The sequence below is a fragment of the Grus americana genome, chromosome 6 (assembly GCF_028858705.1).
Source record: "Grus americana isolate bGruAme1 chromosome 6, bGruAme1.mat, whole genome shotgun sequence".
Lineage (NCBI taxonomy): Eukaryota > Metazoa > Chordata > Aves > Gruiformes > Gruidae > Grus > Grus americana.
The window spans coordinates 30577698-30605026 of NC_072857.1; the positions used below are offsets into that span (position 1 = coordinate 30577698).

The window sequence follows — 27329 nt, forward strand, 5'->3', positions numbered from 1 at the left end:
CAGCAAAACTAAACATAAGCTAGGAATGTCAACTGCAGCCCTCATCCTACCTCTGGTACCTGTGTAAGACTCAGGAAAGAACCAAGATTCTAATTTCTTCTTTTTCCTAAACTTTACTGTAATGCTAATAGTGCCTGAAAATATTGCCAGTGTCTTCAGCAAAAATAAACAGAAGACTTCCCTTCATTCTTTTCACCCATCCCAGATGCCTGTGGAATACCTCAGGGGGAAAACAAACATCTCCCTTGTTTTCTTCACTTTTTTCTAACTTTAACCCTAACACTACCATCAGTGATAATAAGTAACTGCATGAAAACTAAATATAAGCCTTTTCCTTTTCTAAAAGTAAGGCTTATAAAAATATTGAAGTTCATAGATGATTCAGCAAGAATCACCTTCCATTCCTTCTTTTCCTTATCTCTACCTATATCTGCAACCTAAATCCTGATATTAATAATGCCACTGTTATCAATATCTGCCAATAACTTGTTAATAATTAGAAATCAAAATAAACTATTCATCACTTAAAACACCACCATCACCTCAAACTGAGGATGAAACCGATTATATCAGGCCTATCTTCAAATGTATCAGGTAACAGCTATATGAAATATCCTGGCCTGGAAGTTTTGGGTGATTGATATACATACATGCAATTATTCAGACCCGTGGCCCCTGCAGGACTGAGAAATAGACAAAAATTCTCCTTCTATTTTTTTCTGTAGCACACAATCCTAATACTATTCCTACTATCAACTATGTATAGATGACCTGTATATGCTACAGCAACTCTTCACTCAGCTAGCCCTCATCTTAGTTCCTGAAGTCCATGCAAGGCTTGTTAATAAACCAACTGCTTAACCTCTTTTCCCCAAACAACATATTTTATCCTAGATTCAACCATAATCAGGTAATTGATACCCAGAAGAATATGACATATGTATGTTACTGACATCTGTCACAGTCACAATCCCATTCCTTGTCTTATGGTTAATACAAGATTTAACCAAAAATGAAACTTTCCTCCTTTCTTTTCCCAAACCAGTTCCAAACCTAGTCTAATCATAACCAGAATTGAACAGTATCTTTGTGAGCAATATCTTCAGCAAAATGAAATATATATCCAGTCTCTCCCAGAAAGTTGTCAGCCAAACTCTGCAGCTCATGCAAGAGTCAATAGGAAAACAAACTCCTCAGCCCTTCTTTCTCCAACCCATATTGAACCATAAAACCTGTCTCAGCAGGTTTTAGTGTTCTTAAATCATACACCAACACCAAAAAGAAGGGTTTTGGCTCTGCCACCACCAGTTGCCAAGCTGACTTAGTGCTAGCATTGTTTACCTAGTTATTTTTAATGTAAGGATTAGGAAGTCAAAAAGAAGAGTTTTGCTACCAGCTGAATCTTGCATTACCTTGCAGGCTGGCTTTGTATCTGAGAGGAGGCTCGTATTCAATTCTGACTTACGTACTTGTCATCTGGTGATGGGGTAGGGCTGATGTTAGCAGTATTTTGGAGTAAGAAAAGGGATGGACGTTTCTGCTTTTTCTGGATATTGCATGGGCTGTAGGAACAGGATGATAGCTGTTGTTTTGATTCATAGCATTTGTAAGGGTACTCTCAGGACTGGGGCAAGGTTGGTACTGGGGATTTCTTGCTATATCATGTTAGTCAATGAAATGATGCTGATTTGCCCTAGAAGAAGCTGTTACCCAGTAATTGAGCAAAATATCTTCTCCTCTCACTTACTTTATATTTTCCAAAGAAAGGGTGCCGTCCACCAGCGATTAACATATCCATATGTCTTTCAAGGGCAAAACGGACTGGATGCCCAGTCCTAAAGTGAACATAAAAAAATCCACTTTTATTACAGCATATTCATGCAGATTGCAAATGACATTACATTTACATGGCCAAACTCCTAGTGGTGGCAATAAGTCAGTCCATTCTATATTTTAGTTTCTTATTACCCTACCATGCTTGAGTTTAGGCTGATTCAGTAGAATTTTTTTTATTATTTTTTTGCTACAGAATCAAAGTAGAAGAAATGAGCTTTTCAGTGGTTTCCCTTTAGCTTCTCAACAGGGAGATGCAAGTTCCATGAAGCATGCACAGGACATGGCAAGAAAGCCAGAGTAAAGGAGAGCTGTGGCACAAAGGACTGATGTGAGCACACCTATGTATTAGGATAAAAACCACTTTCACTGAATATCTAGAGTGAGATTCAAGCCACTGTGCCTGGGAAAGGCCTGAATGGTTGGGATTTGTACAGATCAGCCCTGAGAGAAAACTGCCTCCATGCCTTTGTTTTGGCTCTCAGATGGTAAGTGAATACCATTGCCAAAAGCCCAGAGAATTTTCAAGTCTCTACCCAAGATTTACTGCCAAAGAGATAAAAAAGATGATGTTGTCAAGATGATGTCATGCATTTGATTTAGTTAAATCAACTTACTTGTTGGCTGCCACTGCTGCAATTACAGCAAAGAGTGAAGGTTTAGTAATCTTCCCACCAACATGTTTCACATGGCACATAATTTTATTGGACTGGAAGTTTAAAGCTGAAGCAACTAATTCCTGCAAAAGTGAGCATCCAGGATTTTACTGAGAATTGTTACCTAACAAAGTACATTAAAAAAGGCCTACTTTCCATGGCTAACCATATATTAAAAGATAACAGGTTTAAGAATCCTGGGTAGAAAACTGAAGTTGCTATAGAAACAAACAAAAAAAGATTTCAAACAACTAAAGATGCTAACAAAAGCACAATCTAGTCTTTAAAGAACAGTGGACATGTAAAAATAGCTAGTTTGATTATCTGATGACAGATATGATAATCTCTATATAGAACTGCAAGTTTCACCTGTGGCTGGAGGTAAAGCATCCACTAAAATATCAAGCTGAATGGAACGAAGTGATTGTTTACAGCACACTAGACAGTGTAGCTAAAATACTGACAAATCATTGCATTCTGAAAATATCTCCTCTGACAGTGCTTCCAGAGATGCAAATAGAGGTTTAACTTGTTGGGCTGACAGGGAAGGCTTAAAAAATGCAAGCCAGTGATGAACTGCAAAAGCTAATCCTAAACATGTAGAAATTAACATCTATTCTATGAAATTTGTTTTCTACTTGTTTTCTACAGGCCTACAATCCCACTCTGGTGTTACCTAGGACCTGTTAACCTTTTTTTCACATAATTTCATATGATTCATATGTTGTTACTTACATATTTATATATCAGTATTTACACATGATTGTGACCCCATCATCATCAATGTAACTACTCATACAAGCAATGTAACTTGTCTGAATATTCTTTCTAAAGCTGAAGACACTCATTGCTTCAAAAAAGTGATTGTCCAGGATTATACTGAGAATGCTCACTGATTTTAGGAGGATTTGACCAATATAGCAAAGACAGAATTAGTCTTTTCTCAACAAGAAGATTACAGCCATATTATCTATCCAAGATACCCTTTGTTCATCCCATAGTAATACTGCTCATTTGTTTCTGCGCTGTATTGGATAATACAAATAGCACAAGACCTACTGTTACATTCAGCTTCATCATTATTAGTCAGGTCACTTATTTTCATAAAAAGATTAGTATCAATTAATCTCAATTGGGAACACCATTAGGGAGTTTTGAGAGAAGCACAGAAGACTGAAAGCAACTCGTGGCCACATAGTTCAGCTTTAAGGTTATTTAGGAAGGTAAGACACAGGTATCATTAATGCTTTGTTTTACCTGTACATCTGTTGCATGCTGAGTTGAGACATACACATCCATTTCTTTAACCTCCACTCTTGGAATAACAAGAACACTATTTGTTTCCAGGTAAAAATGTTCCTGTCCTCCCATGTGCAATTCACCTGTTATGTATATAATTACAGGAAAATCTAAGCTAGGCTTCAAATTAACTGCAAGGAGATTTGTATTTGCCTATACATATATATATATATATATGGCAGGGAAAAAAAGTTTTGTCACAGAAGAAAAATAGTTTATTTTTTATTTCTTTGTATCTCAGGTTTACACCTTCTGAGACCTGTGTTTATTAAGAAGAAATTATTGAATCACCTAATCCTTGTATAGTTTTTTTTTTCTTTTCCAGGATAAGATCAGTATCAATTTAATATCTCATGCTTTTTCTTCTTTAAGAGGTTACATCTCTTCTGCTATAACAGGATTATAATGTCCTCTTCTGAATCACTCTGTGAGGGAAAATACAACTTTCTTCTTCCTTTCTTATCCTCTTTCCATCAGTATGCCCTTCTACTATTACACTTTTTCTACCCCTTTCTACCCAACACTTTACTTTTTTACTATTTTCCTCACAGAGAAAGAAATCTGTCAGCACAGCATAAAAGCTAATTCTGTAAATTCTCTATGTAACCTTAACTTTATGCCATCCTTGGGTCTGACAATATTTCCCTAGCAGTTATTCCTGAAACACGTGTTCATGCAGAAGTAGTTGGAATCAGAACTGAAGCCACTAGAGGGTGACATGACATTTCATAGGGAACAGTTGGAAAAAGTCCAAAGGAGAGCCGAAAAAATCATCAGACATCATGAACATATATGGAGAAGATTGACAGAACTGAGGGCGCTCAGCTCAAAAACGTGAAGGAAGACATAAATCTTCAAATCCATAGAAGGCTGCTGCAAAGAGGAAGAGACTAGTCTGTGCTACATGCTCATAGTAGAGAGAACAAGAAGCAGTAGTAGTACTTAAATTGCAGCAAATTGTTAGCAATGTGGATAATCCTTCTAATGATAGGAATAGTGAAGCACTGGAAAAAATTGCCTAGGGAGACTGTAGAGTCTTCATGCTTGGAGGTCTCCAAGAACAACTTAGATAAATCTGATCATTCTTTCAAACATAATACAGATAGAATTGATGTTGGAAAAAGGAAAAGGGGCCGATAGCCTGCTACATTCCCTCCTGTGATCAAGCAGGTGTTAATTAACGTGTAGTTAGTGTTCAGTAAAGAGAAAAACTCAGCTGCAGAAATTTTGGAGTGATAACGGCAGAAGGTAGGTGTGATAATATATGTCATGAGAGGACAATCAGAAAAGCACACAAGCAGGACACATGAGTTGTTGAAGCATTTATCAGGTGCTCACTAACAAATTTTAGAGCTCTATTCAAGTGTTAGAAACACAGAATTAGGGGAAGTATTAAAACTGGCCAAGCCAGTGTTAAGAGAAGCATATCTTGGTATCATATACCTTAATTTTAACAAGTCTTTTTACACTGTTCCACAGACTACTCTTATAAGCAAATTGAGAAGTACAGTCCAGATAAAATCAGCAACACCACTGGTTGAAAACTGCACTCAGAAAGCAGTTTACAGGATTGGCTGTCAAGCTGCAAAGATAATGCATGTAGAACCATAGAAGAGTCTTCTCTGGATCTAATGTTACCCCATGGTTACTTTAATAACTAATGAGTCAACTACAAATAATACCAAACTGGAAAGGGCTGCAGGCCCAGGTTCAGATTTGAAAGTGATTTTTCTACATTGGAGAAATGGCCTAAGTGCCAGTACTTTTGATAACCCTTTTGTACAAGATCTAAACAGGGATTACAGAGGAGCACAACTTGACTGTTTATCCACAATTGATAACAACACAACAACCCTAATCTCATTCTGTGATACTAATGTTATATAGAATTTCTGGGAGACTCCACTTGGCATTGGTGAAACCTAATCTGAAATATTACCATAGTGAAGTTGGATGTAGTAAAATTAGAGATAATGGAGAAGTGAGCAGTGACAATGATAAAGATTAGCAGACATGACTTATGGGGAGTAGATGAGAGGATTCTGTTTAGAGGGTGAACCTTTAAAGTTTGCAGGAAGGGAGATTTAGATTAGGTATTAGGAAAAAAAGGCATTCTAATTATAAGGACAGTTAAACTCTAGAACTAATTACAGTTGTGGAGCTTGTGGAATATTCTTCATCGATACATCTCAAACACAGGTCTGATACTTACGCACAGAGTATGCTCTGGGACTACTGGATTATGTTTACTATTTGAAGACAGTGAATTTGATGACTGTAGGAGTGGTATTCCAGACCAGTTTACTCTGATCCCCTTGTTTCTGGGATTAGCCCTAAGTCAAGCAGTCAACTTAAAATGAGGTAAGTTAAGTTAGCTAATACCCATAAACAAAGCCTTATTTAGCTGTGATGTTTGTCATAGTATTAGGGCACTTCATTTTAGTTAGCTGAGTTCTAAAACAAGGAAATGGTAGAGTTTAGTCAACACGAGCTAGCAGGTGTTAGCTAGGTTTAAATTAAACATGACTGTTTCGTCTCCATTCCCACTGAAGTGGAAAAAATCAACAAGAGAGTAAGATTTTTTGAGAAGAGAATAGAAATTTAAATTCAGCCACCAGCTGGAAATAGATTCTGAACTAGCATAACTCTACTCCTTTGTCTGATGCACTGCACATATGAACTACCTTCTATGATTTCATCAGCAGACTTGAATCCTTTCTCAATATCTCCTTTTTCTATTTTCCTTTCTTCAGTAATGTATGAATTATGTTTGATTGCATCCTGCAGCAAGAAAAAAACCCCAACATGTTAATTGTAATTCAGAAAGTCAGATGATTTTCATATAGTACAATCTTTCATCATTCATATGATCCTTTTTCAAATGGTGTTGTGGTTTAACCCCAGCCCGCAACTAAGCCCCATGCAGCTGCCCACTCACTCTCCCCTGGTGGGGTGGGGGAGAGAATCAGAAGGGTAAAAATGAGCAAACTTGTGAGTTGAGATAAAGAGAGTTTAATAGGTAAGGCAAAAGCTGTGCACATGCAAGCAAAGCAAAACAAGGAATTAATTCACTGCTTCCCATTGGCAGGCAAGTGTTCAGCCATCTCCAGGAAAGCAGGGCTCCATCACCTGTAAAAGTTACTTGGAAAGAAAGATGCCATAATTCTGAACGTCTCCTCTTTCTTTTTCCCCCAGCTTTATTGCTGAGCATGATGTCATACGGTATGGGATATCCCTTTGGTCAGTCGGAGTCAGCTGTCCCAGTTGTGTCCCCTCCCAACTGGTGTGAGAAGCAGAAAAGGCCTTGGCTCTGTGTAAGCACTGCTCAGCAGTAACGAAAACATCCCTGTATTATCAACACTGTTTTCAGCACAAATCCAAAACATAGCCCCATACTAGTTACTGTGAAGAAAATTAACTCTGTCCAGCCAAAACCAGTACAGATGGTTGTAGCTAAGTACTAGAAAGACCAGGATAGTCATTCCCCTTCCACTGTCAAAGACAGCTTCTGGGTTTTTTTTTCATTTTTTGTAGTTCATATCATTTTCTTCTTCCCCCAGATTAGAAATACTAAATGTCTGTTTATGGCATTCAGAGCTCTTGAAAATACTTCAGAATCAGATTGCTTGCTGCTGAAAACCTGCCAGACTTGAAAATTTTCGGAACATCAGTGCAGTATGTGTGATTCCAGAACTTCTGCAAACATAAGTGCTCAAATTTAATTCTACACTGACCTACTCCTGCTGGGAATTTGGCTCCTGGAGGCATGGAATTGCTCACTTAAAACTTTCTGAATATTCTTTAGCAATTTCATCCTAGATCTACAAAGACCAGTCTCCGATATACTGTATGCTATAGGAACAGGTACCTAATAAGATGTGTTTTCTGTGTTTCTAAAAACAAAACTTTGTAGGCCATTTATAAACTTTTTACACTTCATTTTCAGATCTTATATCAAAAAAAAAGAAAAAAGAAAAATTCAAAGCCTGGCAGAGCTCTGCACAAGGAGGTAAATAGTGAGTTAGGTGACTTAAAAGCTCTGTCAAACAAGGAAGAGGAAACAGATTGTTACCTCAATGGTCAGAATTGGCTCCAGATCTTCATACACTATCTTCACCTTTTCAGCCCCGCACTTTGCCTGAGTCAGTGATTCTGCAACCACAGCACAGATTATCTGACCAACACAAATCACCTGCAACACAACAATGTATTACCCAAGGAAAAAACACAGGAGTGGTTTTGTCTCATCTTATCTCATTTTGTCTCATCTTATCTCATTTTGTCTCATCTCTGAAAATCTCAAATGCCATGGCTATTTCATCCTTACTCAGAATCCATGACAATCACTCATTTATCAGCCTTTAAGGAAACATGGCAGATTCATTTAAATCCCAAGTTATTTAAAGGAGCTTTTCCTTTCTCTCTCACTGGGGAACAGTAATTCTGTTCAGCCCAGCCTGCCTGGCACTGTATTAATAGCTCTTGCATTTATTTTCATTTCACTGCAATAAGATGATACTTGCAAACTCACTTTCCTTTTTTGTAAACAACTGAAGCAAAAGGTCCAGACAGTCCTCCAGAAGCAAGAAATACCTTATCTTCTGCATATGCTGGCTCATCCTTGCCATTTTTCCCTGGAACATCTCTTGCCGTCACTACATCAACCACTCCTGGCACCTGAAGGGCTTCTGATGTGTCAATTGATCTGGAAAGTAAAGCATGCACATAAATGAGTACAGTACATGGTACAAATATCTCTAGTACAAGTAATTCAGTGAATTTCAGGACAGAAACATAATCCACTTGCTATTGTCACCACAGATCCCTACATAGAAAAGAAAGCGGAAAAGTGTTGATTAGCATATTGAGAAAAAAATAAAGAGAAAGCATGAACATTTCTGTGTGCATAGCTTATAACAGGTCTTTAAATTCTAGTTCCAGTACATACAAAATCTAAGAATATATTTTCTTTCTACATTTTTTGTACTAAAAGGGGTGAATGCATTAATATGGATTCACATGTCCATACCTGACACTATTTAAAGCACACAATAAAGAAATTCTTACCTCATTTGTAATGCATACCTCATAATATGTCCAAATTAGACAATAAGCATAGAAAATATCATAGAATCATAGAATGGTTTGGGCTGGAAGGGACCTTAAAGATCATCTAGTTCCAACCCCCCTGCTGCGGGCAGGGACACCCTCCACTAGACCACATTGCCCAAAGCCCCATCCAACCTGGTCTTAAACACTTCCAGGGATGGGGCCTCCACAACCTCTCTGGGCAACCTGTTCCAGTACCTCACCACTCTAACAGTAAAGAATTTCTTTCTAACATCTCATCTAAATCGACCTTCCTTCAGCTTAAACCCATTGCCCCTTGTCCTGTCACTACACTCCCTGATAAACAGTCCCTCACCATCTTTCCTGTAGGCCCCTTCAGGTACTGGTAAGCCACAATTAGATCTCCCCGGAGCCACCTTTTCTCCAGGCTGAACAACCCCAACTCTCTCAGCCTGTCCTCATAGCAGAGGTGCTCCAGCCCTCTGATCAGCTTTGTGGCCTCCTCTGGACTCGCTCCAACAGCTCCATGTCTCTCCTGTACTGGGGCCCCCAGAGCTGGACGCAGTACTCCAGGTGGGGTCTCACTAGAGCGAAGTAGAGGGGCAGGATCACCTCCCTTGACCTGCTGGTCACACTTCTTTTGATGCAGCCCAGGACACAGCTGGCTTTCTGGGCTGCAAGCGCACACTGCCATCAACAATCCCTTCTATTACTTCAAAGACAGCTTGGAATTGAAAGTATTTTAGACATATTTCATGAAAATACAGCTTTGGTGCTCTCTGTTGTTGAATTGCTGATAATTCACATTAACTGAAACAGGCTATAATTAGGGACAGTGAAAATCTTCCAATATTTATGTTTTGGTTGTGCTTTTACTGAGTAAAGAGTTCTCTGTAAAACATACCTTAGTCTCTTAAAGGAGAACAAAACAAATTCTTGGCTGATGCTGAAAGTTTTGGTGGAAAACTGATAAGAAGCAGCAAAAGTCTGATTTTAAAAGTTTTTAAATTTTGCAACAAAGCAAAAATGTGAATGAAAATTCTTGATGAAATTTGAACATTTTAAAAATTGAAATCTTCTACTGAACAAACTTTTTCACGTGCCAACTACCTCTCTCTTTATCTGTAGCTTTGCAAATAAATCTTTAAGGTGTGAACAATCACAGAGATACAGGAGTAGGTTATTCCATCTATTTATACTGAGGCCCACTGGACAGTTTAACTAAATTCTGCTGAGTTCTTGCATAGCTGAAAGCTGTGCCTCTGTTTCAGCTGTGTCAGGATAGCCTGATGCTGCACAACACCTTGAGGGCAAGGAGTGCATCTGCACCCTGAGAGACCAGGAAATTTATAAAACAATAAAAGATTTTCCACAGGGTCAACTGGTTCAGCAGCTTCACATTACAATTAGTGGAGGTTTAGGAATGAAAAGTTAGAACGGCAAAATACTCATTAAAATAAAGGGTCTGTGGCAGTTCCAGCTACAAACACACTTCACCTGATAGATTTGGACACCCTGGGGAGTACCACTTTGTAGCATTCTCAAAGCACTCATCTTCTCCAGTGAGAGTTCAGCATACCTGAAGGGATACTAAAAGGAAGGTGATGTCAGAGCAGTGTTGTCAGACCATTATTTCTAAACTAAAATCTTTCTCCTGATATATTTTGAAGTAAAGCCTAGCACCTTTACCCTTTCTTCTCAAATCCACAAATCTTTAAAAAAGCAGAGTCTTCCTGCAGTCTGTATGCTAATATGAGTATGCAATTCTTGTTCAGTCCTTACCATCTGATGTAAACCATGTAACACTTCCAGGTAAAATCTGAAAATAAAGCTGACAAGCAGAGTTCTTCTATATTCTACTTTTCCACCCACAGCTGACGGAGGGAGAAAAATTTCCTCCAGCACCAGTCTGCAAGCTTCGTTCAGCATCTGATCATTCCATTGCCTGGTAGAAAAATAGACTAACATGAACACACTTCTTTATAAAAAACAGGCAGCTAAAGCTATTGTGAACTATGTGGGAAGTATTAAGTGAATCAGCATAAGTTATATCAAGAAATAACCTCTTGCTGGGGAGGACAGGTCAAATACAGATTGTGAGAGGCTTATGACGGGATCTCCACTGGCAGAATCAGGCAGACCTCATGCATCACACCATGACTCCTGCATTTGGCTTAAATACATTAAGATATCCAGTACCTTCCTATGAGCTTCTCACAGGACTTTCTTGCACTGAGTGTGGTTGAGCCAATGCCTCCATATAAAATACTCAGATCTACAATGGTGTCTGTGTCTGGACTGAAGAGGACTCACATTCCAGAATTCACTATGGACAAAGCATTTTTCTGATTTTCAGCCTGTCTGAAGGCTGAAATAAAGTCATCCTAATGGGAAAAAAAAGAAGGAAAAATCCCATCAATGGCAGAAATTGACTGAAAGAAAACAAATCTATTATTCCTTGTATTTTAGGTATTACCATTGTCCAAAGAAAGCAACATTTTTAAAGAACATTTGCTAGAATTGCTGTTTCAGTTAAACTTCTTATTTTTCTTGAAGTACTAAGCTAATCATAGATAGACATACTAAGAGAGGACACTATTTGAGGTTATCTACATGTAAGAGAACATGCCAAATTTTAAATTTTATCAGAGGTTTAATGACTTCAGAGTGCTGGAAAAGCAGTCTTGGTATAAGCCACTTCATATATGGCTGGTATGTTCTTTAAATTGAATTACAGCTTAGAAAATTGTGGTTTCTTCTCCAGGACATGGAGGCCCCACTGTGCAAAGGAACCTGATTTTGTGAAGATTTTACACTCAAGAGATTCTACATTTTATGCTACCATAATGGCATTTATAGAGGGAGGCACTAGAAACAGCTGGACTTTCTATTGTTAGAAATATTTTGTTCTGGAAACAAATCCACATATTTTAAAAGAAAACATAATAGCAATTTTGTTCATGATCAGGCACAGATGAGTCCTTTCAAGAAAGCATATAAAGTGCCCTTTCTGTAGTCCCAGAAAGAAACTTCAGATTCAGACAGCCACAGAACTTTAAAAGTGGGGGTTGGCAGGTTAGATCTATCACTATGAGTATGTGATACTGTCATGCCAAATGTAAAACTCAAGATTACGTGTTGGACAGTGAGTCTTGTCAGAGATGGAAAATCCTCTCAATGGGATTTACATTCCATCACTGAAGCAACATTCACATCAAGCTGCTCAAACCCAAAAGCCAGCAACTGACAGGAACAAGAGGGAGAACTGACAGCCAGGTTTCCATCTACACTTTCTATTGACAACTCTTGCAAAAAAAGTGGGCATGTGCCTTTTTGTTGTGTCAGCAGAGTTAATCAAAAAGGCATGTCAGCATGAAAGTGTTAATTCAGCATGATGTTAATTTCCTGTGGTGAGGCTGCTTCATCTCACATGTTATTCATGTGATGGCTGACAGGTAATTTTCCTGCTCTTTGAAGCAACCCTTTGAATCTGCCAGCAGTGCTATTGTCTTTCGTTCATTTTATTGTCTCCACTTCTGCTGTTCTTAGGGGCAACTGTCTGTCTCTGAAAGGTAACACTCTGAAATACCCTCTGTGATAGCTTTAGTTTAGTTAGTGGCACAACTTGTCATGGGACAAAGCAAGTTGGGATTTCTTTTTTTCTTTTACTTTGTGGAGGAACTAACCCACTCCTTAATTTTATCTTCCAGGCTGTTTGTCTCTCAAATCACCACTAAGGCTCAAAGTTTCTGGGCAGCAGAAGCACTGTTGCTACTGTCAACACATTATGCTTTTGTAGGCTTTAAGCTCATGGGAGTCTCGTTGTTTTTCATGGGAAAGCTGCCATGGCTGGCCAGTGTCTCATGGGCAGCAGCACTCCTCCAGCATGAGGCCACATATGTTTAGTGTGATGTATTGCAGTGGGCAGCTACTCTGGGGACTGACTCTCTGATGTCAAGGTTGGCAGAGGCTCCTGTGGTCACTCCCTCATTGACTTCAATCACAACACGCTAGCTTGTAGTTGGGTCATCTTCTACTTGCCCCGTACAGTAAGAGGCCCAAAGAAGTAGATGATGATGGCCAGCTGGAAGAAGTGGGACAGGTGATGGAGGGATGCCAGAGCTTTCTCTTAGCCTACTGAAGATAATGGAAATATTCCTAATAACTACTCTGGAACCTGAATGAAACCTCTGAAACATCAGGGTCTTACCTTCATAGAGTATGGGATGAGAACAGAAACAACGACCTCCTTGGGCTTTATGTCTGCATGCTCACAGCCAGCAAGAAACTGATCATTTAAAAGAATCTGTCATTTACCATCTGTTGGAGAAAACCGTAGTCTGTTATTTAATGTGGAGCAAGAAGAAAATATTTCTGCATCGCAGATTCAAATTTCGTTGAATCTGTGCAAAAGAATATATTAAGGCCAATATAGCCTTAGTACAGTCAGCTCCATTCAGGATCTAGCCTTAGACTGCAAAATCCTTTGAGTGGAAAGGCCAGTCTTTATAATACATGTTAAGTGCAATATATTTCCCTATATGAATACTATAGTCCCCCATCACACATAAAATACTGAGTATTTTATACTTTCTAGAAAATATATGTCTTACAAATGCTAATAATATTCAGAAAATCAGTGATTTAGGTTTAAATATGGCTATCCTGTTTCTGCTCAAAAGCTCTTAGACCATTAAATCATTAAAGCACAGTAAGACATTAAGAAATTATCAAGCATTGTGATGAGATGGAGAATCAGCCCTGTACATCTTTAGTTCAAAGACAGTAGAAATTGTTGTCAAGATTTTCCAAAGTACCCACAGATTCTATGTGACAAGGGGGACTTGCTTGGGCTTGATTACTGGAAGTGTTATTTAAACGTGATGAAAATGTATACACACACACAAATGCACAACAGTACCAGTGACTTCAAGAGAAGTTTCTAGGTGCATGGCCCTAGAGAAAGTTTTTCTTAAAACGAGACAGACATAACCAATAATAGGAAACAGTGGTGAAGTTACAGGATAAAGCTAACCTGTTTGATAAATGGAGCAATATAGCCAAAGGCAGCGTAGAAAGGAGACTTTTCTACATGTTAGGCCTACCCACCTCACTTTCAAGAGATTGCTTGATAATGTTTCATTTTGCCTTGTGAAATGGAAAGACAGTGTTTTCTATGGGCAGACACCTTTTGCCAGTTAAAATAACAGGCAAATATCAGGATAACGTTGCTCTCCATTCAGCAACATGTACCATTCTAATTCATCTAGGAGACGCACGGTAGTGTTTCATTTGAAAACTGTTACCTATAGCCATATCCTCTGTTTCAGTGTTCTGCCCACCCAGCAAAGATATTTGGCAGGGAGTCCAAAGCTTACCTTCTGATGCCAAGTTGAGGACAGATTTGCCAACTGCTAAGATTGGGTTCAAGTCCCAGGTTGATCGCCTGCTTACAATGTGTCCTCCTAAAGACTTTAACAAACAAGGAGATTATTTTTAGGCTTGGCCTTCTTACAGTGTAACAGGGATCTGTATCATAACCTCATTTTATACACTTAAAAGGCCTGTTGGAAGAAGTTTTATTTGTTTTGTTCAATCTTAACTAAAGTTCTACATCTGTACTTTTTAATGTGATTTAATTTATTGTTCCCTTCAAAAGTTCTGTCTTATATCATCTCTGTTGAGAGAGACCAGGTTTACTTTTCCTGATCTGTTCTCCAGCTAGAGTTCTCAGGTGCTGCAAGAGAGCTTGAAAGATCTTCATTTTCTCCTGTGGAAGTTTCGGGACTGCCTCCATCAGAATGTCTCTGAGCTGGGCCAAGCAGCAGGCAGCTCCTATTACTAGCCCTGAGATCAAATGAGTTTAAACAGTGAAATCATAGTGTCACAATATAAATGCAATATATAGCTGATAAGGCTTCTAGAGATTTGCTTTTGTACACAGCTCTTGTCAGCAGGAAGACAAAGAGAAACGATAGTAAGATGCATTTTATATTATATGCAGTAATTGCAGATACTATTTGCTTATTCAGCGATGGTTCCTAGTATACACACATACCTGACAAATACACATTGCGTATTTGCACACACCAATGTATATCCCATTTTTGTGCTGCGTATCCCCAGAGACATGAACAACAGTTTACTCATTACAATGAAGGATGACCAAATTACTGGAATCTTCCAAGACCAAGTTGCAAACCACTCGATCACACTTCCAGTAGTATCAGAGAAACCACTACCATGGGCTTCAGTGAAAACTGGAGTAAGCCTGCAGAGAAGTATTAAAGTGTTGTGTAGCATTTTTTCTGAACAAAGAGGTCATGTTCTAAAGTAATCTTTTACTGATGGATCTGCTTAAATGCAGAGTTGCACTGATATGAGCATAATAATTTGAAAATATTTATTGTTCAGTAAATCATGGCACTAGAACATAAGGAAACAAAGAGGCAAGTGTAACAAAATGTTAATTGGTCTAATTTTTACAAGCTTGATTTCCCATAGGGAAGATGCTGCATTTCATTCTTTTGCTACAGGTGTAATGCCTCCACTCATGGAGATGATGTGCCTACCAGACTGGATTCTTGACTGATGGACATTAGCACAACCCTTTTGATGTCAGTGCATCTATGATAATTTCTATTAGCTGAGAATCAAGCCTAGCCATTCCAAAGAAAATGTTGTGATATTTTGGATTGGAAATTTATGCCTGAATATTTTGTGTTGAAAATCTAGCCCTAGCCTAATCAATGTTCTGCAGACTTTGTTAGATCAATGGTTGTGATAGAAAGGCTCATGACTGGTGAAAACATAAAAAAAATAAAGTTGACTTAGGGCCTTCCCCTATGTTTGCTGTCTGCAGAAATTTGAGATTTGAACAAATATTTTTTCACAGAACAGTTTCATAAATTGTCTGTCATCATCCATCATCTTCAGACCATAGGTGACATACAGGTTAAAAAGCTTAGTGAAATGACTGCTACAGAGAGAAAAAACCCAAAACATTCCGCACCAATGAGAGTCAACGGTTCTTATTGCTTCTGGTTTCAAAATACAAAACCCAAGTTAATTCAGTCACCACTGTTTGTACCATCAGTAGAAGTAACTTGGAGACTTACCATCATTTGTGCTACTCACAACATGCATTTCTGGAATCCTAACAGGATGGAGAATGATTGGATGATAGGCACCATGGCGATTTTTTTTGAGTCCTGAAAGGCAAAGTACGATAGCATGACTGGAGATCTGTTTAAAGAATTAAGCATATTCCTCGACACAGAGACTGAAAAGTTCAAAACCTTTGTAACTAAGTAGTTTCAAAGTCTTATGTGATTTTTTTTGTGCAGCATCTTGAATATCACATTTTACTGCTTCTACCAAGGTCCACTTCATCTGCTTCTTTCTGCAGTCCAAAGGCTGATCTGAAACGCCAACATTCTCTTTCCTGACTCTTGCTCCTTGTTCCTCTGGACTGTTTTCTGGTCCTTTCCTATATCACATTCAGATTTCACCTCTCATCTCAAAGCTATACACAATTCCACACCTGCTTCATCATGTTTCTAGCTACTCAATCCACTTCCCAATATGAGCTACATAATTCCCTTGTTCTCTTCTTGTGCAGTGCAATGTCTTTAAAAAAACCTATTCCCAAACTTGTTTATACATGTAGTAACTAGATTATCTCATGACCTCTCTCTATTGTATACCTCAGGCTTTCTATGGTAGTCCTCTTTGCTGTGCAATAACTGTTTTAGAGCCTGATCCGATAACAACAGGGCTTTCCCTTGATGTGAAGGGACTTGAAATTTTTAAGATTTAAGATTTGGTGCTTTGCCAAGTACTGCATCATGGGGGTATGTTAACTCAACAAATGCCATGCCCTTTACTGGGCAATGTACAGGTAACTAGAAGACCCAAAGGGTTCTCTTTTGATCTGTGCCTTTACTGTCCCACCAGTGAAGGAAATATTCTTACCAAGTTCCTCCTGTCTGCTTACTCCCTCAAAAAAACAGTATACTAACAATTTATAGAAGTAAAGAACCATAATATCCATAATATGCAGAAACTAGCTATTATGACATATAGGGTTACTGTGCCCTTTTCATAGGGATTATTTATTTTGTGATGCTCAAGCTAACATGGATGTGAAGTGTTTGGCTCTCATCAGCATGAGTGAGTCCTTCCTTATTCACACAAATTGTCTTTCTGAGGTTACTGGGAAAAATTAGGCATCACAAATCCTGGGCTCAGGTGATACTAGTCCTAATCTAGTTATTGACATGCTGCAAAAAATCAGAGGAGATTACATTGGCCTAAATATTGAAGCACAATCATTGTGGTGAGAGAATACATTTAGGATCCCCAGGAGATAAATTGCAAGGTTATGTGCCTACTGCATAATGTAATCCCTGTGTCAAAAGATCTTTTGTTCTTCCATACCCACACTGGTGTTCCTCACAACCAGGGGTGCCTTTGGATACTTGGCTTTCAGCTCCAGAAGCTCCTTCAGGCTAGTGGGAGAAATCCATGTTGTTCTCTTGCCATGAAAAATCAGGGTTGTTCTTTGCTGCTCCTGAGCCATTCTCTGTGGTGGAAATGACAAAGACTTGGTAATTTTGACTAATGTTAATATAAACCACCATATTGTTAACTAGGACACTGTGTCATGATAGACAGTGAGACATTAATGGGCCTTTTAATCTGAGGTTCCTGAAGTGCTGTACCATGCTGAGCTTTTATTGTTAACTATATTCTTGCTTGAGAAACTGAGATGAGAACCATCTAAATGACTTGGTAAGAGGCACACTAAATGAGTGTTAGGAGAAGATTAGACTTATGTTTTCCTTTCTCCTGCTCTGATGTTTCTGATTTGCATATGATGTAAACAATACAGCAATGTGACTGGATTTTATGGGAAACCAGGATGCCAAAATCTCACTGCATATGTGACATAACACAAGAAGTATATTCTCATAGTCAGGGAGGATCACTGCATCCCCATTTGCTGAGTGTCTTGTATCTACTGTACTAGACCTAGATTAGTTTCTACAATATGTAAAATTTTTTTTAAAATTAAAGTATCTACTTTCCCATTTGTCTGCAAGGACTAATCTTTTCATAAATATTGTCTCCTCGGATGGTTGATTGGTATTTACATTTTTGTTTAATCAAAGTGTTTTTCAGGCACCTCCTGTCTTACAAGACTAAATATAACATTTTTTCCCCCCCTGAGAATACTATATATGTTCTTTTCATATTTGACAAGTGCCATGTGGAATCATGGTTTCAAAATATGCAAAAGCAATCATGAAGAAACACCTGTCTTTGCAGTAAATGCAATGAACAAACAGACCAGTGGACAAGCCAGAGAACTGCTGCAACTATGGACTGGCCTTCTAGGTAAAAGACATGCCTGAAACACAAAAAAGGAGTTACGTGTCTGTGGAACCAGTCACAATATTAGTGGTGTGGACACCCCTCCTGCCATAGAAGAATCTGTCATTAAGTACTACTGCCTAGATATCTTTACAGGCTGTTTTTCACATGCTTTTTCCAGTACTCCAGACATTTAAAGCACATTCACCAAGCAGGCTTAATTTCTAAACACAGAGCTTAATGCCCAACCTGTTTAAAGCTACTGAGAGCTTGAAACAGACTCTAATAGGATTTGAACAAGCTCAGCATAATCAATTAATGTCATGTTAAAGACTGTGTTTAGCCTGGAGAAGCAGTTCACTCTTCCTGGCAGCTCAGTCTGAACATGTAGAACAACTGACGGGACCTCCTTTCTGGCTGAACAGCTTTTTGAGCCAGCAGCAGTTTAGCCAAGATCTTTAATCCAAGTACGAGTTGCAAAATGTCCATTTAATACTTGCATTCTCATAGCATGAGTCTCTCAAAGGCAGGTCAAGTAGCAGAAAGGCAAATCTGCCTTCCACTTCATGGTTTCATAAAGGAGCTTATGTTTTACTATACATGTTCTACACTGAGAGGCAATCATTAAACAAGGAAGTTTTACTCTATGCAAAATGTTTACAAAGCCAACTGCCTTTCAGCAAATAGCATTCTGTAATGCAGTAACAAATCAAAGAACCATGCCATGCTTTCCCAGAACTCAAATGAACTTTTGTGCCTCTGAGTTGGTTGTGTAATAGCAACAAGAAGTGCTGACGAATATTTGCAAAAGGAGTGCAAATAAGGACTTTCACAAGAAGCTGTTGAAACAGGAGTGAGGATTAAAAAAACAGCCTGGACTTACCTGCTTGCATTCTACTCAGTCTGATCTGGGTAAATGCTGCACTACCATTTTCATAGCTCTCCTCTCCTGCCTCTCTCTGCAGATCATAGGCACTTTACGTCTCCCCCTTTCAAGTTTCCATCTGTCCATCTGTGACTTTCCAATAACTACTGCAATAAGCCCTTTTCTTTCCTCCTCAAGTTCTTTGCCTTTCCTGTGGACCTGCAGTATTTCCCATGTGTAAGTTCAGTCTCAGGTTGCCAGGTTCTATGTACCAGTTGGAAGGAAACAATGGGTCCCCCTGTGGTCACTTGAATCCAATGGAGAATCACAACATAGAAGAGATGGAGAAGTTCATTTGGAACTTTCCAAGAAAATACTATATTCCACAAAAAAGCCAACTGGTCCAAAATGAAATGGTTCTGAGTAAGGAGTTCTTTTGGGAAAAGTCTGGAAATACAGTTTTGGTTCTGGAGAGGCAAACATTTTCTTTTTTGAAAATATGAGCTACTTGTAATAATGACAACATATAGATTATCCACATTGAAATGCCTCATTATGTTTGACTAAAACTGATCTTTTCTGTTTATCTAAGGATAGATCTTTCAGCTTAACAAAAACATCATGTTTTCAACATCTGCAGGAACTCAGTCATGCTTGCATGATAACAAAAGTCAGTAACTCTTACTATTAGTTCAGGAGGAAATATAAATTCCTCTGTTGGATCCATGGGTGGGAATTCTTCTGGACTGCAAAGACCTGAATGAATCTGCAAAGAAATTGAGGGGAAAAAAGGAGAATGCCTATTTTCAGAGTAAGTTGCAACAAAAGAGATTCCTTCCTGAGGTGATAATGACTTTATAGGTTGAGTTGCATTCAAAAATTCAAGATGCCCAAATTGATTTTTAATGTTTAGTTCTGTTATACCTATTCACAAACTACTGTAAAGACGGGAGACTATCATACTAATTGCTTTCAAGCCTTTGCTTGAAATACATCAAGCCTCAAGAAAGATCTCACAGTATTTCCTGAAACTAGTCATAGCAATGTGTAGCAGCCACATTGGGTGAAGTCTAGTGTGGGAAAATGCAGTGCTGGATGGTATAGTTATGTTCTTTTCATAAACTGTGCTTGTTAAGGAGCTTTCTGACAGAGTTTGAGATGACAACAAATAATGTAGCAGCCCATCTTCTCAGAAAGACTTCTTTTCTCCTTAAAGAGAAACCTCTCCACCCTTGCATAAGCACTGCAAGAACTGAATGCTGACAGCACACCATAAAAATTAGCTTTTTCTACTTGTTTACAGATGTCTTCTTTCTGCTGAGGCCTCTTGTAAGGCTATGCATCTTCTGAGCTTTCAGAAGCTTATGTGAAAGGAGACTCTGAATATGCCATGTTACCAGCACTGGTTAGTTTTTTCTGCCTCACTAATGTATTTTCAGAATCAAAAATCTTATCAGACAAGATAGCAACAGGTCTCAAGTATATTGAATCGAAAAAGAGGTTGACATATCTGAGTCTGAAGTCTCTTATCCCTTTTCCAAACAGTCATTACCTCTGGGTACTCTGATAGATTGTGACCATGGTAACTATAAGATCTGGCTCTGGATGACCTAGTCTACTGACTGACTCCATTGATGAAATGGCAAAAAAAATCTGGCTCTCCCTTGACCTTCACAATAATTCGGCCCCAGCTATGTCACTTGGATGAAAGCAACTAAGAGGAATGCAAATCAGTTAAAGCCAAATAAGACAACACCCAAAGTAAGTGCTGTTTTGTAGCTGGCAACTGCTGCATTGCCAGATTCATGTTTCCAACAACCTTGGCAGCAGCTGGCCAACAATCTTCAGTTCTTAAAAGGGCAGAGACAATACACATGTGCACAAGCATACACACAGATCCAGTTACATCCCTGGGGCTCTAAGGTTTTTCACCGTCAAATCAAGTTTTCCTCCAATCACTAAAGACATTTTACTTTGAAGCTCCTTAGAGTTTTCAGTCAGAGGAAATTTATCCAAGGAGTTAAATTCCTCATCATGAAGCAAGATGGAGTCATATTAGGGCACGATGGCCTCTTCTTGCAGTTGGATGAAGACAAGTTCTGAGAAGCACACAGGGAATGGAGGACCTTTCTGAAGGCCTTAAGTGTACCCTTATACATAATAATTGTGGAACCTGTGCCAGAAGAAACATAAATGAGGTAACCTGGGATTTTAGAATGTGCATATGTAGAGTGAGAATAAAACAATGTGTATTTTGAAGCAATACCAGTATTGGAACAGAAGAAAAACATACTTCTTCCCTGAAGATCTTGGAGCCACTAACACACAGTAACGCTTATGAAAGGCTTTACTAGTACAAACTGACATTGCACAGGAATAGCTTTGTTTCATCTTCAGAAATTCAGAGCTGGTCTCTCAAGCACACAGAAACAAGCCATGCTGATGGCTGCAGAACTTTTGTTAAGGGAGTTCAACTTCACATCAAAACCAGCTTTTTTAAGGAAGGTATCTCTGATCAACAGTTTTCTTCCTCACAAAACAAAGTAGACAAATATTTAATACTGAAATCTACACTGTCACTGGAAAATGTCATTAAATAGGTCAAACCTGTCTGCATTCTGACTACACAGCAATACAGATATGCTTGTGGTACCTTTCTGCAGCACCGAGAGCACAGAGCTTAGGCTAAATGCCCAAGGACAGAAAAGTAGCTGCTGCCATAGTTCAAGATTGCCCTTTTCTACAAATTTTATAATGCAAACAGGAGATAATGAAAAAAAAAAAAAAGTAATGTAACTTACTTGACCTCCTGTAGAAGATGAACACACACATTCTTCCTGATCCAAGCAACATTGTCCAGTTTCTCTGAGTTGGCAACATGTTGGTTCCTAAAGAAATCATATCCTACTCTATAAAAGCAATGAGGCAGCTTTGTGATTTACTTGTAAATTAATGTTTTGATTCTTTCTGTTCCAAAGCAGATTTGTTCAGTCACTTGAACTTGTTCCAGAAGACCTCTCAAACCATAGGACCCCTAGGAGTGAGTTGCCTTTGGGTACCCAAGTATCCATAAAGTAAATGGAAAAAAAATGAAAATTACTTCAGTGGTGCCTGGATCAAGTCACTGGAACTGACACAAAGGATTCTTAAGTGCATTGCAAGGGTACATGTAAACCTAAAGTCAGTGGCAGCTGTAAATGCCCAGCACATTTAAAAACTAAAAGAGCCCAATTTTCCAAAGGCTCAATCAAAAATAATTTCCAAATGAAGCTAGATTCCAGGTAGGTACTTCAAAGAGGCGCAGCCTTTTCAGATACCACCAACTGTTCCAAAATAAGAAAATATTTGAAAATATTGACATACCCTAGCAAAAGATGTGTAGCTGTCTATAATTGGCCTGTATCCTGTGCAACGGCACAAATTACCTGAAATAAACCATATGATAATCAATCATAAGAAACCAGAACAATGTTTGGGAGCACCAGTGTAATTTGGAATGGTCTGGCATAAAACCTGTAGATAAGAAATGCTGAAATTTATGTTCCTGCTCTCCAATGGGCAAAATAACATCTATAAAAATAATAAATATTATTTTAATAGCGATTGTGACTTATGATTAAAATTTATTATTTTAAAGGCCATTTCTAGTAATAATACAACCTATTTTTATGAATGTATGTAAAAAATCAAATTATGAAAAGCATCCAAAAGTAAATACTATGATTACTACTATCACCACAGTCTTTGGGTTTTATAATCCAATCAAAAATCTACTGCCAACCATCACTATTACGGTTTTCATATACAATTAACAGCAGCAGTAAAATCTCTACTTGGATTTCTGGCACTTCCCTCATGAAGTCAAAATCTTCTGATGGGAGGGTTTGATTATTTTGGGAGCTACAGGAGTGTTAGCAAACTTGGGACTAGAAAGTAAGTTGAAGTTGCTTCACCTATTGTAGTAAATCTTGCTTGAAGGGCAGTCAATGTTTCACTGGGCTAAAATGTCATGTAATCTGTTTCCCCTGTAACTGTTGAAATCTATATTAGGGACTTCATATTATTGGTAGGCGAGTACTTACACAGCAGACAAAACAGAACCTACTTTTTCACTGTACTCATATTGCCCTATATTGAGGCTGCTGGTGTAGGATGGCTATAAAAACAGCCTGTTCCAAATGCAGGGGTTTTCAGAAATATTTAGCCAGTGCTAAATGCCACTGTGTATCTCACTTGAAGTCTCCAGTGTGAGCCATCTTTTTATGTTTTTGATATGTCCTTAAACCATCATGGCTATGACAAAATACCTCTTTGGAACATCATCTACTGCTCTTTGAGTCAAATCATACTTAGGAACTTGGCAATCAAGTATTTATCCCTTTATTATACTTTTTACAATTTACTGTCTGAAACCTACCATCCAGAGCGGAAATTATCTGCTCCATGGAAGGTTCCGCATGGTTTCTCAGTAAAGCATATATGGACATCACCATTCCAGGGGTGCAGAATCCACACTGGGAGCCATAGCACTTGGCCAGCCTTTCCTAGAACAAAACAGAATAACAGGCCCTGAATCCAGGCTACGGCTTCACTGGCTTTCTGAATAGCCATCTTCAGGTATGTCATCTACTGGCTGTAGGCCGGTAGCAGCATTTTGACTATCCCACTATGGCTATTTGTGAGGAAAATGCTCAGAGCAATCACCTAATTAAAGGAGAATACTTGCTCCTGTTTAGACCCTAATTAGATTAGGATCTAGTTAGGAATTAGATCCTAATTCCTTGATATGAGAACAGAATAAGGCCCAAGACTTTCAGTTTAGACATCAATCATATGTTAAATATTTCTAACCATGAAGGCCAGAACACAGAACATCTCCTCACTCAGAGCTTCAGCACAAATCAGTCCCAGTGTCAAGACCCTTGGAAAACAATATTGAGAAAAAAGAGGATGTTTAGAAAACATTCATAAATCTATGTGGTCAGACCGTGCTTTTCAGGGACAAGCCAGAGTGGAGGAAGTAAAGAGCTACCTAATCCAAGCGAAATCTCTGGCCCACAGGAAAATGTGTCTAATTTAATACCTGTCAATCTGGTTGCCACCTGGAGTCACTCATCCCTTACTACAACATACGCAATATGTTGTCCTCAATGACATAGCCAGATGCCATGCTGGTGACTAAATTAAACTGACATGCTCTTTGTTCTTCCCTATCCCCTTCTGAAAGCTGGCATCCTGCATGGCATAGGGTTGGATAGCCCTGTGGTGTGGAGATTGTGATGTGCTCCTTGCATGGTAGTATATTAGGAGGAGCTCCTTCCATATCCTGTACAGGGCCAATCACAACCCAGCAACTGCTGTATTAATTCCTAAAAACACCTGTTCATCTGAAAATACTAGACAAAATTCAGAGTTTCTAGAATCCCTTTGGAGACTCTTCATTGCATAGACTCACAGCACCTTCTCACAGATCCCAATTCATTGCAGACATAGGACACGAAAATCTCATTATCTTGCAGCCTGACACAGCCCAGCTTACTCTCACCTGAATTGGATGAATCCTGGTTTTTATGCTTCCAACCCCTTCCACAGTAGTGACATCAGCACCATGCAGTAAGCATATGGGAAGAAGGCAGGAGTTGGCAGGACGATGTCTTTGAGGTGTGAAGGAGAACTATAGTGTTAAATAGCTTTGTCATATGGGCCCATGGAAGTAGAAACAAAGGGTATATACTCCAGGTAATCTAGAAATGCTCAGATTGAGCAGAAAGGCATGGGGAGGAGGATATGCAAGTATACAAAATCCTGTACTTGGACTGTGAGAGTATGCATCCTGCTCCTACAGCTGGGACTTAGGCATTAAGTGAGAAGATTTTCTAATTAAAGAAGTGGAAGGTTAAGTTAAAAAAAAAAAGAAAGAAAAAAAAAGTACTACATATTTCGTTGAAATTCAAAGTCTACAGCCAGAAATGATGAAGTCAGGCACAGCATTTCTAATAGAACAAAGTTTCAAATAGAACTCCTAACTTTGCTGTGGGCAAAACTGTACAATTACAATGTAATGTGTCTATTGCCGAAGTCCATGGAGATTTCATCAATGATTACATGAAACACCTAGTGAAGACTTATTAACAGTGATATATTCTCACATAAGCACAGAAGAGTCAGGAGAGGCAGATGACAAAAGGGCTGCTGACATCTCAAAATCATAAAGAACACAATTTAAAAACATAATTTCCTCAGAAAGTAGGGGGAGTTTGATGTTGGGTTTTTGTTTTGTTTTTTTTTTCCAAGGATTGAAGAGGGAGGATCTAAATCTCTGTTACTGCGTGATAGTGAGGCTAACTCTGTAATCACCTTTGTAGAGGAAGGCTTTTAAATATGTACCGGAACTCCCCAAAATCCATCTGTGGAAATGTAAAGAAACCCAGTATTTCCCACTGAAGGACAGTTTTCTCAAAACACTAAATTACTATTTCCAAGTATCAGTGCGAGGATACCGTATCTGCTTGGCAACTGGATCATATGTGGATATCATCACAGTGCAGGCACCACAGCCTCCTACTCCACAGCCATATTTTGTACCTGAGAGATGGACTGCAAAGGAGACCGTTACAGAAAAAAATTTACAACATTCAAAAGTTACTTTATATTCTTCTGAGTCTGCTTTGGTTTATATGCATGTGCAGAACTGGAGGGATATTCTGACCAGATAGCTTCAGAGACAAAAAAATGTGTACAAGATAGATGAAAATAGAGCACATACAGAGATGAGAAGGGTAAGGACAGAGAGAGAAATGAATGTGTGGCAGACTTCTCATATAGAGTTCTTCAGTCTCTACTGTCAATACCTAGTAAATCCCCAAAAGACTGAAATCAGGACCCTGTAAGTGTGATGGGTTGAACAAATACAGCAATAGGTCTTATTAGCCTTACTTATAATACTTTCCTAATCCTTACCCATAATTATCTGTATCTTGCATTTGCAAAACAGTACCAGCAGATCTCAATATGTTTCCAGTGCTGCTTTCTGAATATCCAAGGAGTATTGTAATTTAAAATGGAGCACAATACTCAAGTGCACACACATAAATTCTGTATGGAAGGACTCCCTCCATTGTGTGCCTCCTATACTAGCACCACCTATGTGGTACCATATACTGGCTCCACCCTCAAATCACAGTCTCCTTCTGGTGTTGCAGTGCCCTGCAGTCCAGTGGAATTTACCATTCCCTTGCATTTTAGCTCCTTTTCAGAATGATACATAGTCCTATTACTCTTCCCACTAGGTGTGTGCATTTGCATCAATTTTGCTTAGGTGATGATGATGTCTTCCATCTGATTTCACCATAGGTTTCTAGATTTCTTTAAACCCAGTGCAATTTCACCCACTGGTGCATTCCCACTGGTAATCAACATATGACTAATCACATCATACTACTTGACTGTTAAAAAGAGGCTAATTATTCCACTGAATGCTTGGACAACGCACAATGCAAACTAATAAAAAAGCTGCAGCTAATAAATTACTTTCCATTACTGCCCTTCTCCAGTTAATCCTTAAATTAATGTTGGTTTTCTTCTGGCATAGAAGGCTCTCAACAGCAAAGCTAAACACACTTGCTTAACTTTATAACCTGCATGCCAGCTTCTTAGCTGGGATAATAGAGCCCTGACAGCAGTTAGCAACTGGAAGAGTCTCAAATGACAGAAAATAAGATAATAAGATAATGAAATAAGCTTATGCAAAAGTCCTTTGAAGGACTGTGGCCTAAGTATTTACTATGGAAGTAGTTCTATGTTGATTTCTTTAGTTAATATTTTCATTACAAATGCACTGAAAGGTTTTTCATGCTTAGGGAAGCTGTAAAGAAGATTTGGGCAGTATTTAGAAGACTTACACTCAAACTTTACAATGTTTTACCTATGTAACTAACACACACAATGCACATACAGCACTGGATTGCTCTGCTGAGAACAAATACAAGGTGAGTTGTGTTATTTCTACTTATTGTTCTGTTTACATTGGTTCCCCAAGAAAAGTGAAACAAATAATCTTAATCCCCAGTTGCAGTAATTTACATAATTATAGAACTCAAAGGCAAAGTTCAAAAAAAGGATATGTTTCTTTCTAAGATAATACAGCAGCAATTCTTCGGGATCTGCCTGCCTCTCTATTACCTACATTATGAAATAAAGAAAGAGATTATGGGTTAGAGAGGATCTAATAT

General features: G+C 38.6%; 1 protein-coding gene across 1 annotated transcript in view; it reads right to left on the reverse strand.

Annotated features, from left to right (window-relative positions):
• The window catches only part of LOC129207865 (aldehyde oxidase 1-like), a 45785-nt gene extending 19421 nt beyond the window's left edge, over positions 1 to 26364 (reverse strand). The window contains 22 exon segments of the mRNA XM_054829494.1: positions 1748 to 1835; positions 2451 to 2572; positions 3747 to 3871; positions 6473 to 6569; positions 7861 to 7980; positions 8382 to 8493; positions 10351 to 10448; positions 10641 to 10803; positions 11058 to 11242; positions 13069 to 13178; positions 14237 to 14330; positions 14917 to 14970; positions 15074 to 15129; positions 15977 to 16069; positions 17298 to 17442; positions 19784 to 19864; positions 21900 to 21986; positions 22462 to 22523; positions 23516 to 23642; positions 24644 to 24752; positions 25599 to 25761; positions 26253 to 26364. Of these exon segments, the coding sequence (XP_054685469.1) occupies positions 1748 to 1835; positions 2451 to 2572; positions 3747 to 3871; positions 6473 to 6569; positions 7861 to 7980; positions 8382 to 8493; positions 10351 to 10448; positions 10641 to 10803; positions 11058 to 11242; positions 13069 to 13178; positions 14237 to 14330; positions 14917 to 14970; positions 15074 to 15129; positions 15977 to 16069; positions 17298 to 17442; positions 19784 to 19864; positions 21900 to 21986; positions 22462 to 22523; positions 23516 to 23642; positions 24644 to 24752; positions 25599 to 25761; positions 26253 to 26364 (2403 nt within the window).
• Between the last annotated feature and the right edge of the window lie 965 nt (positions 26365 to 27329).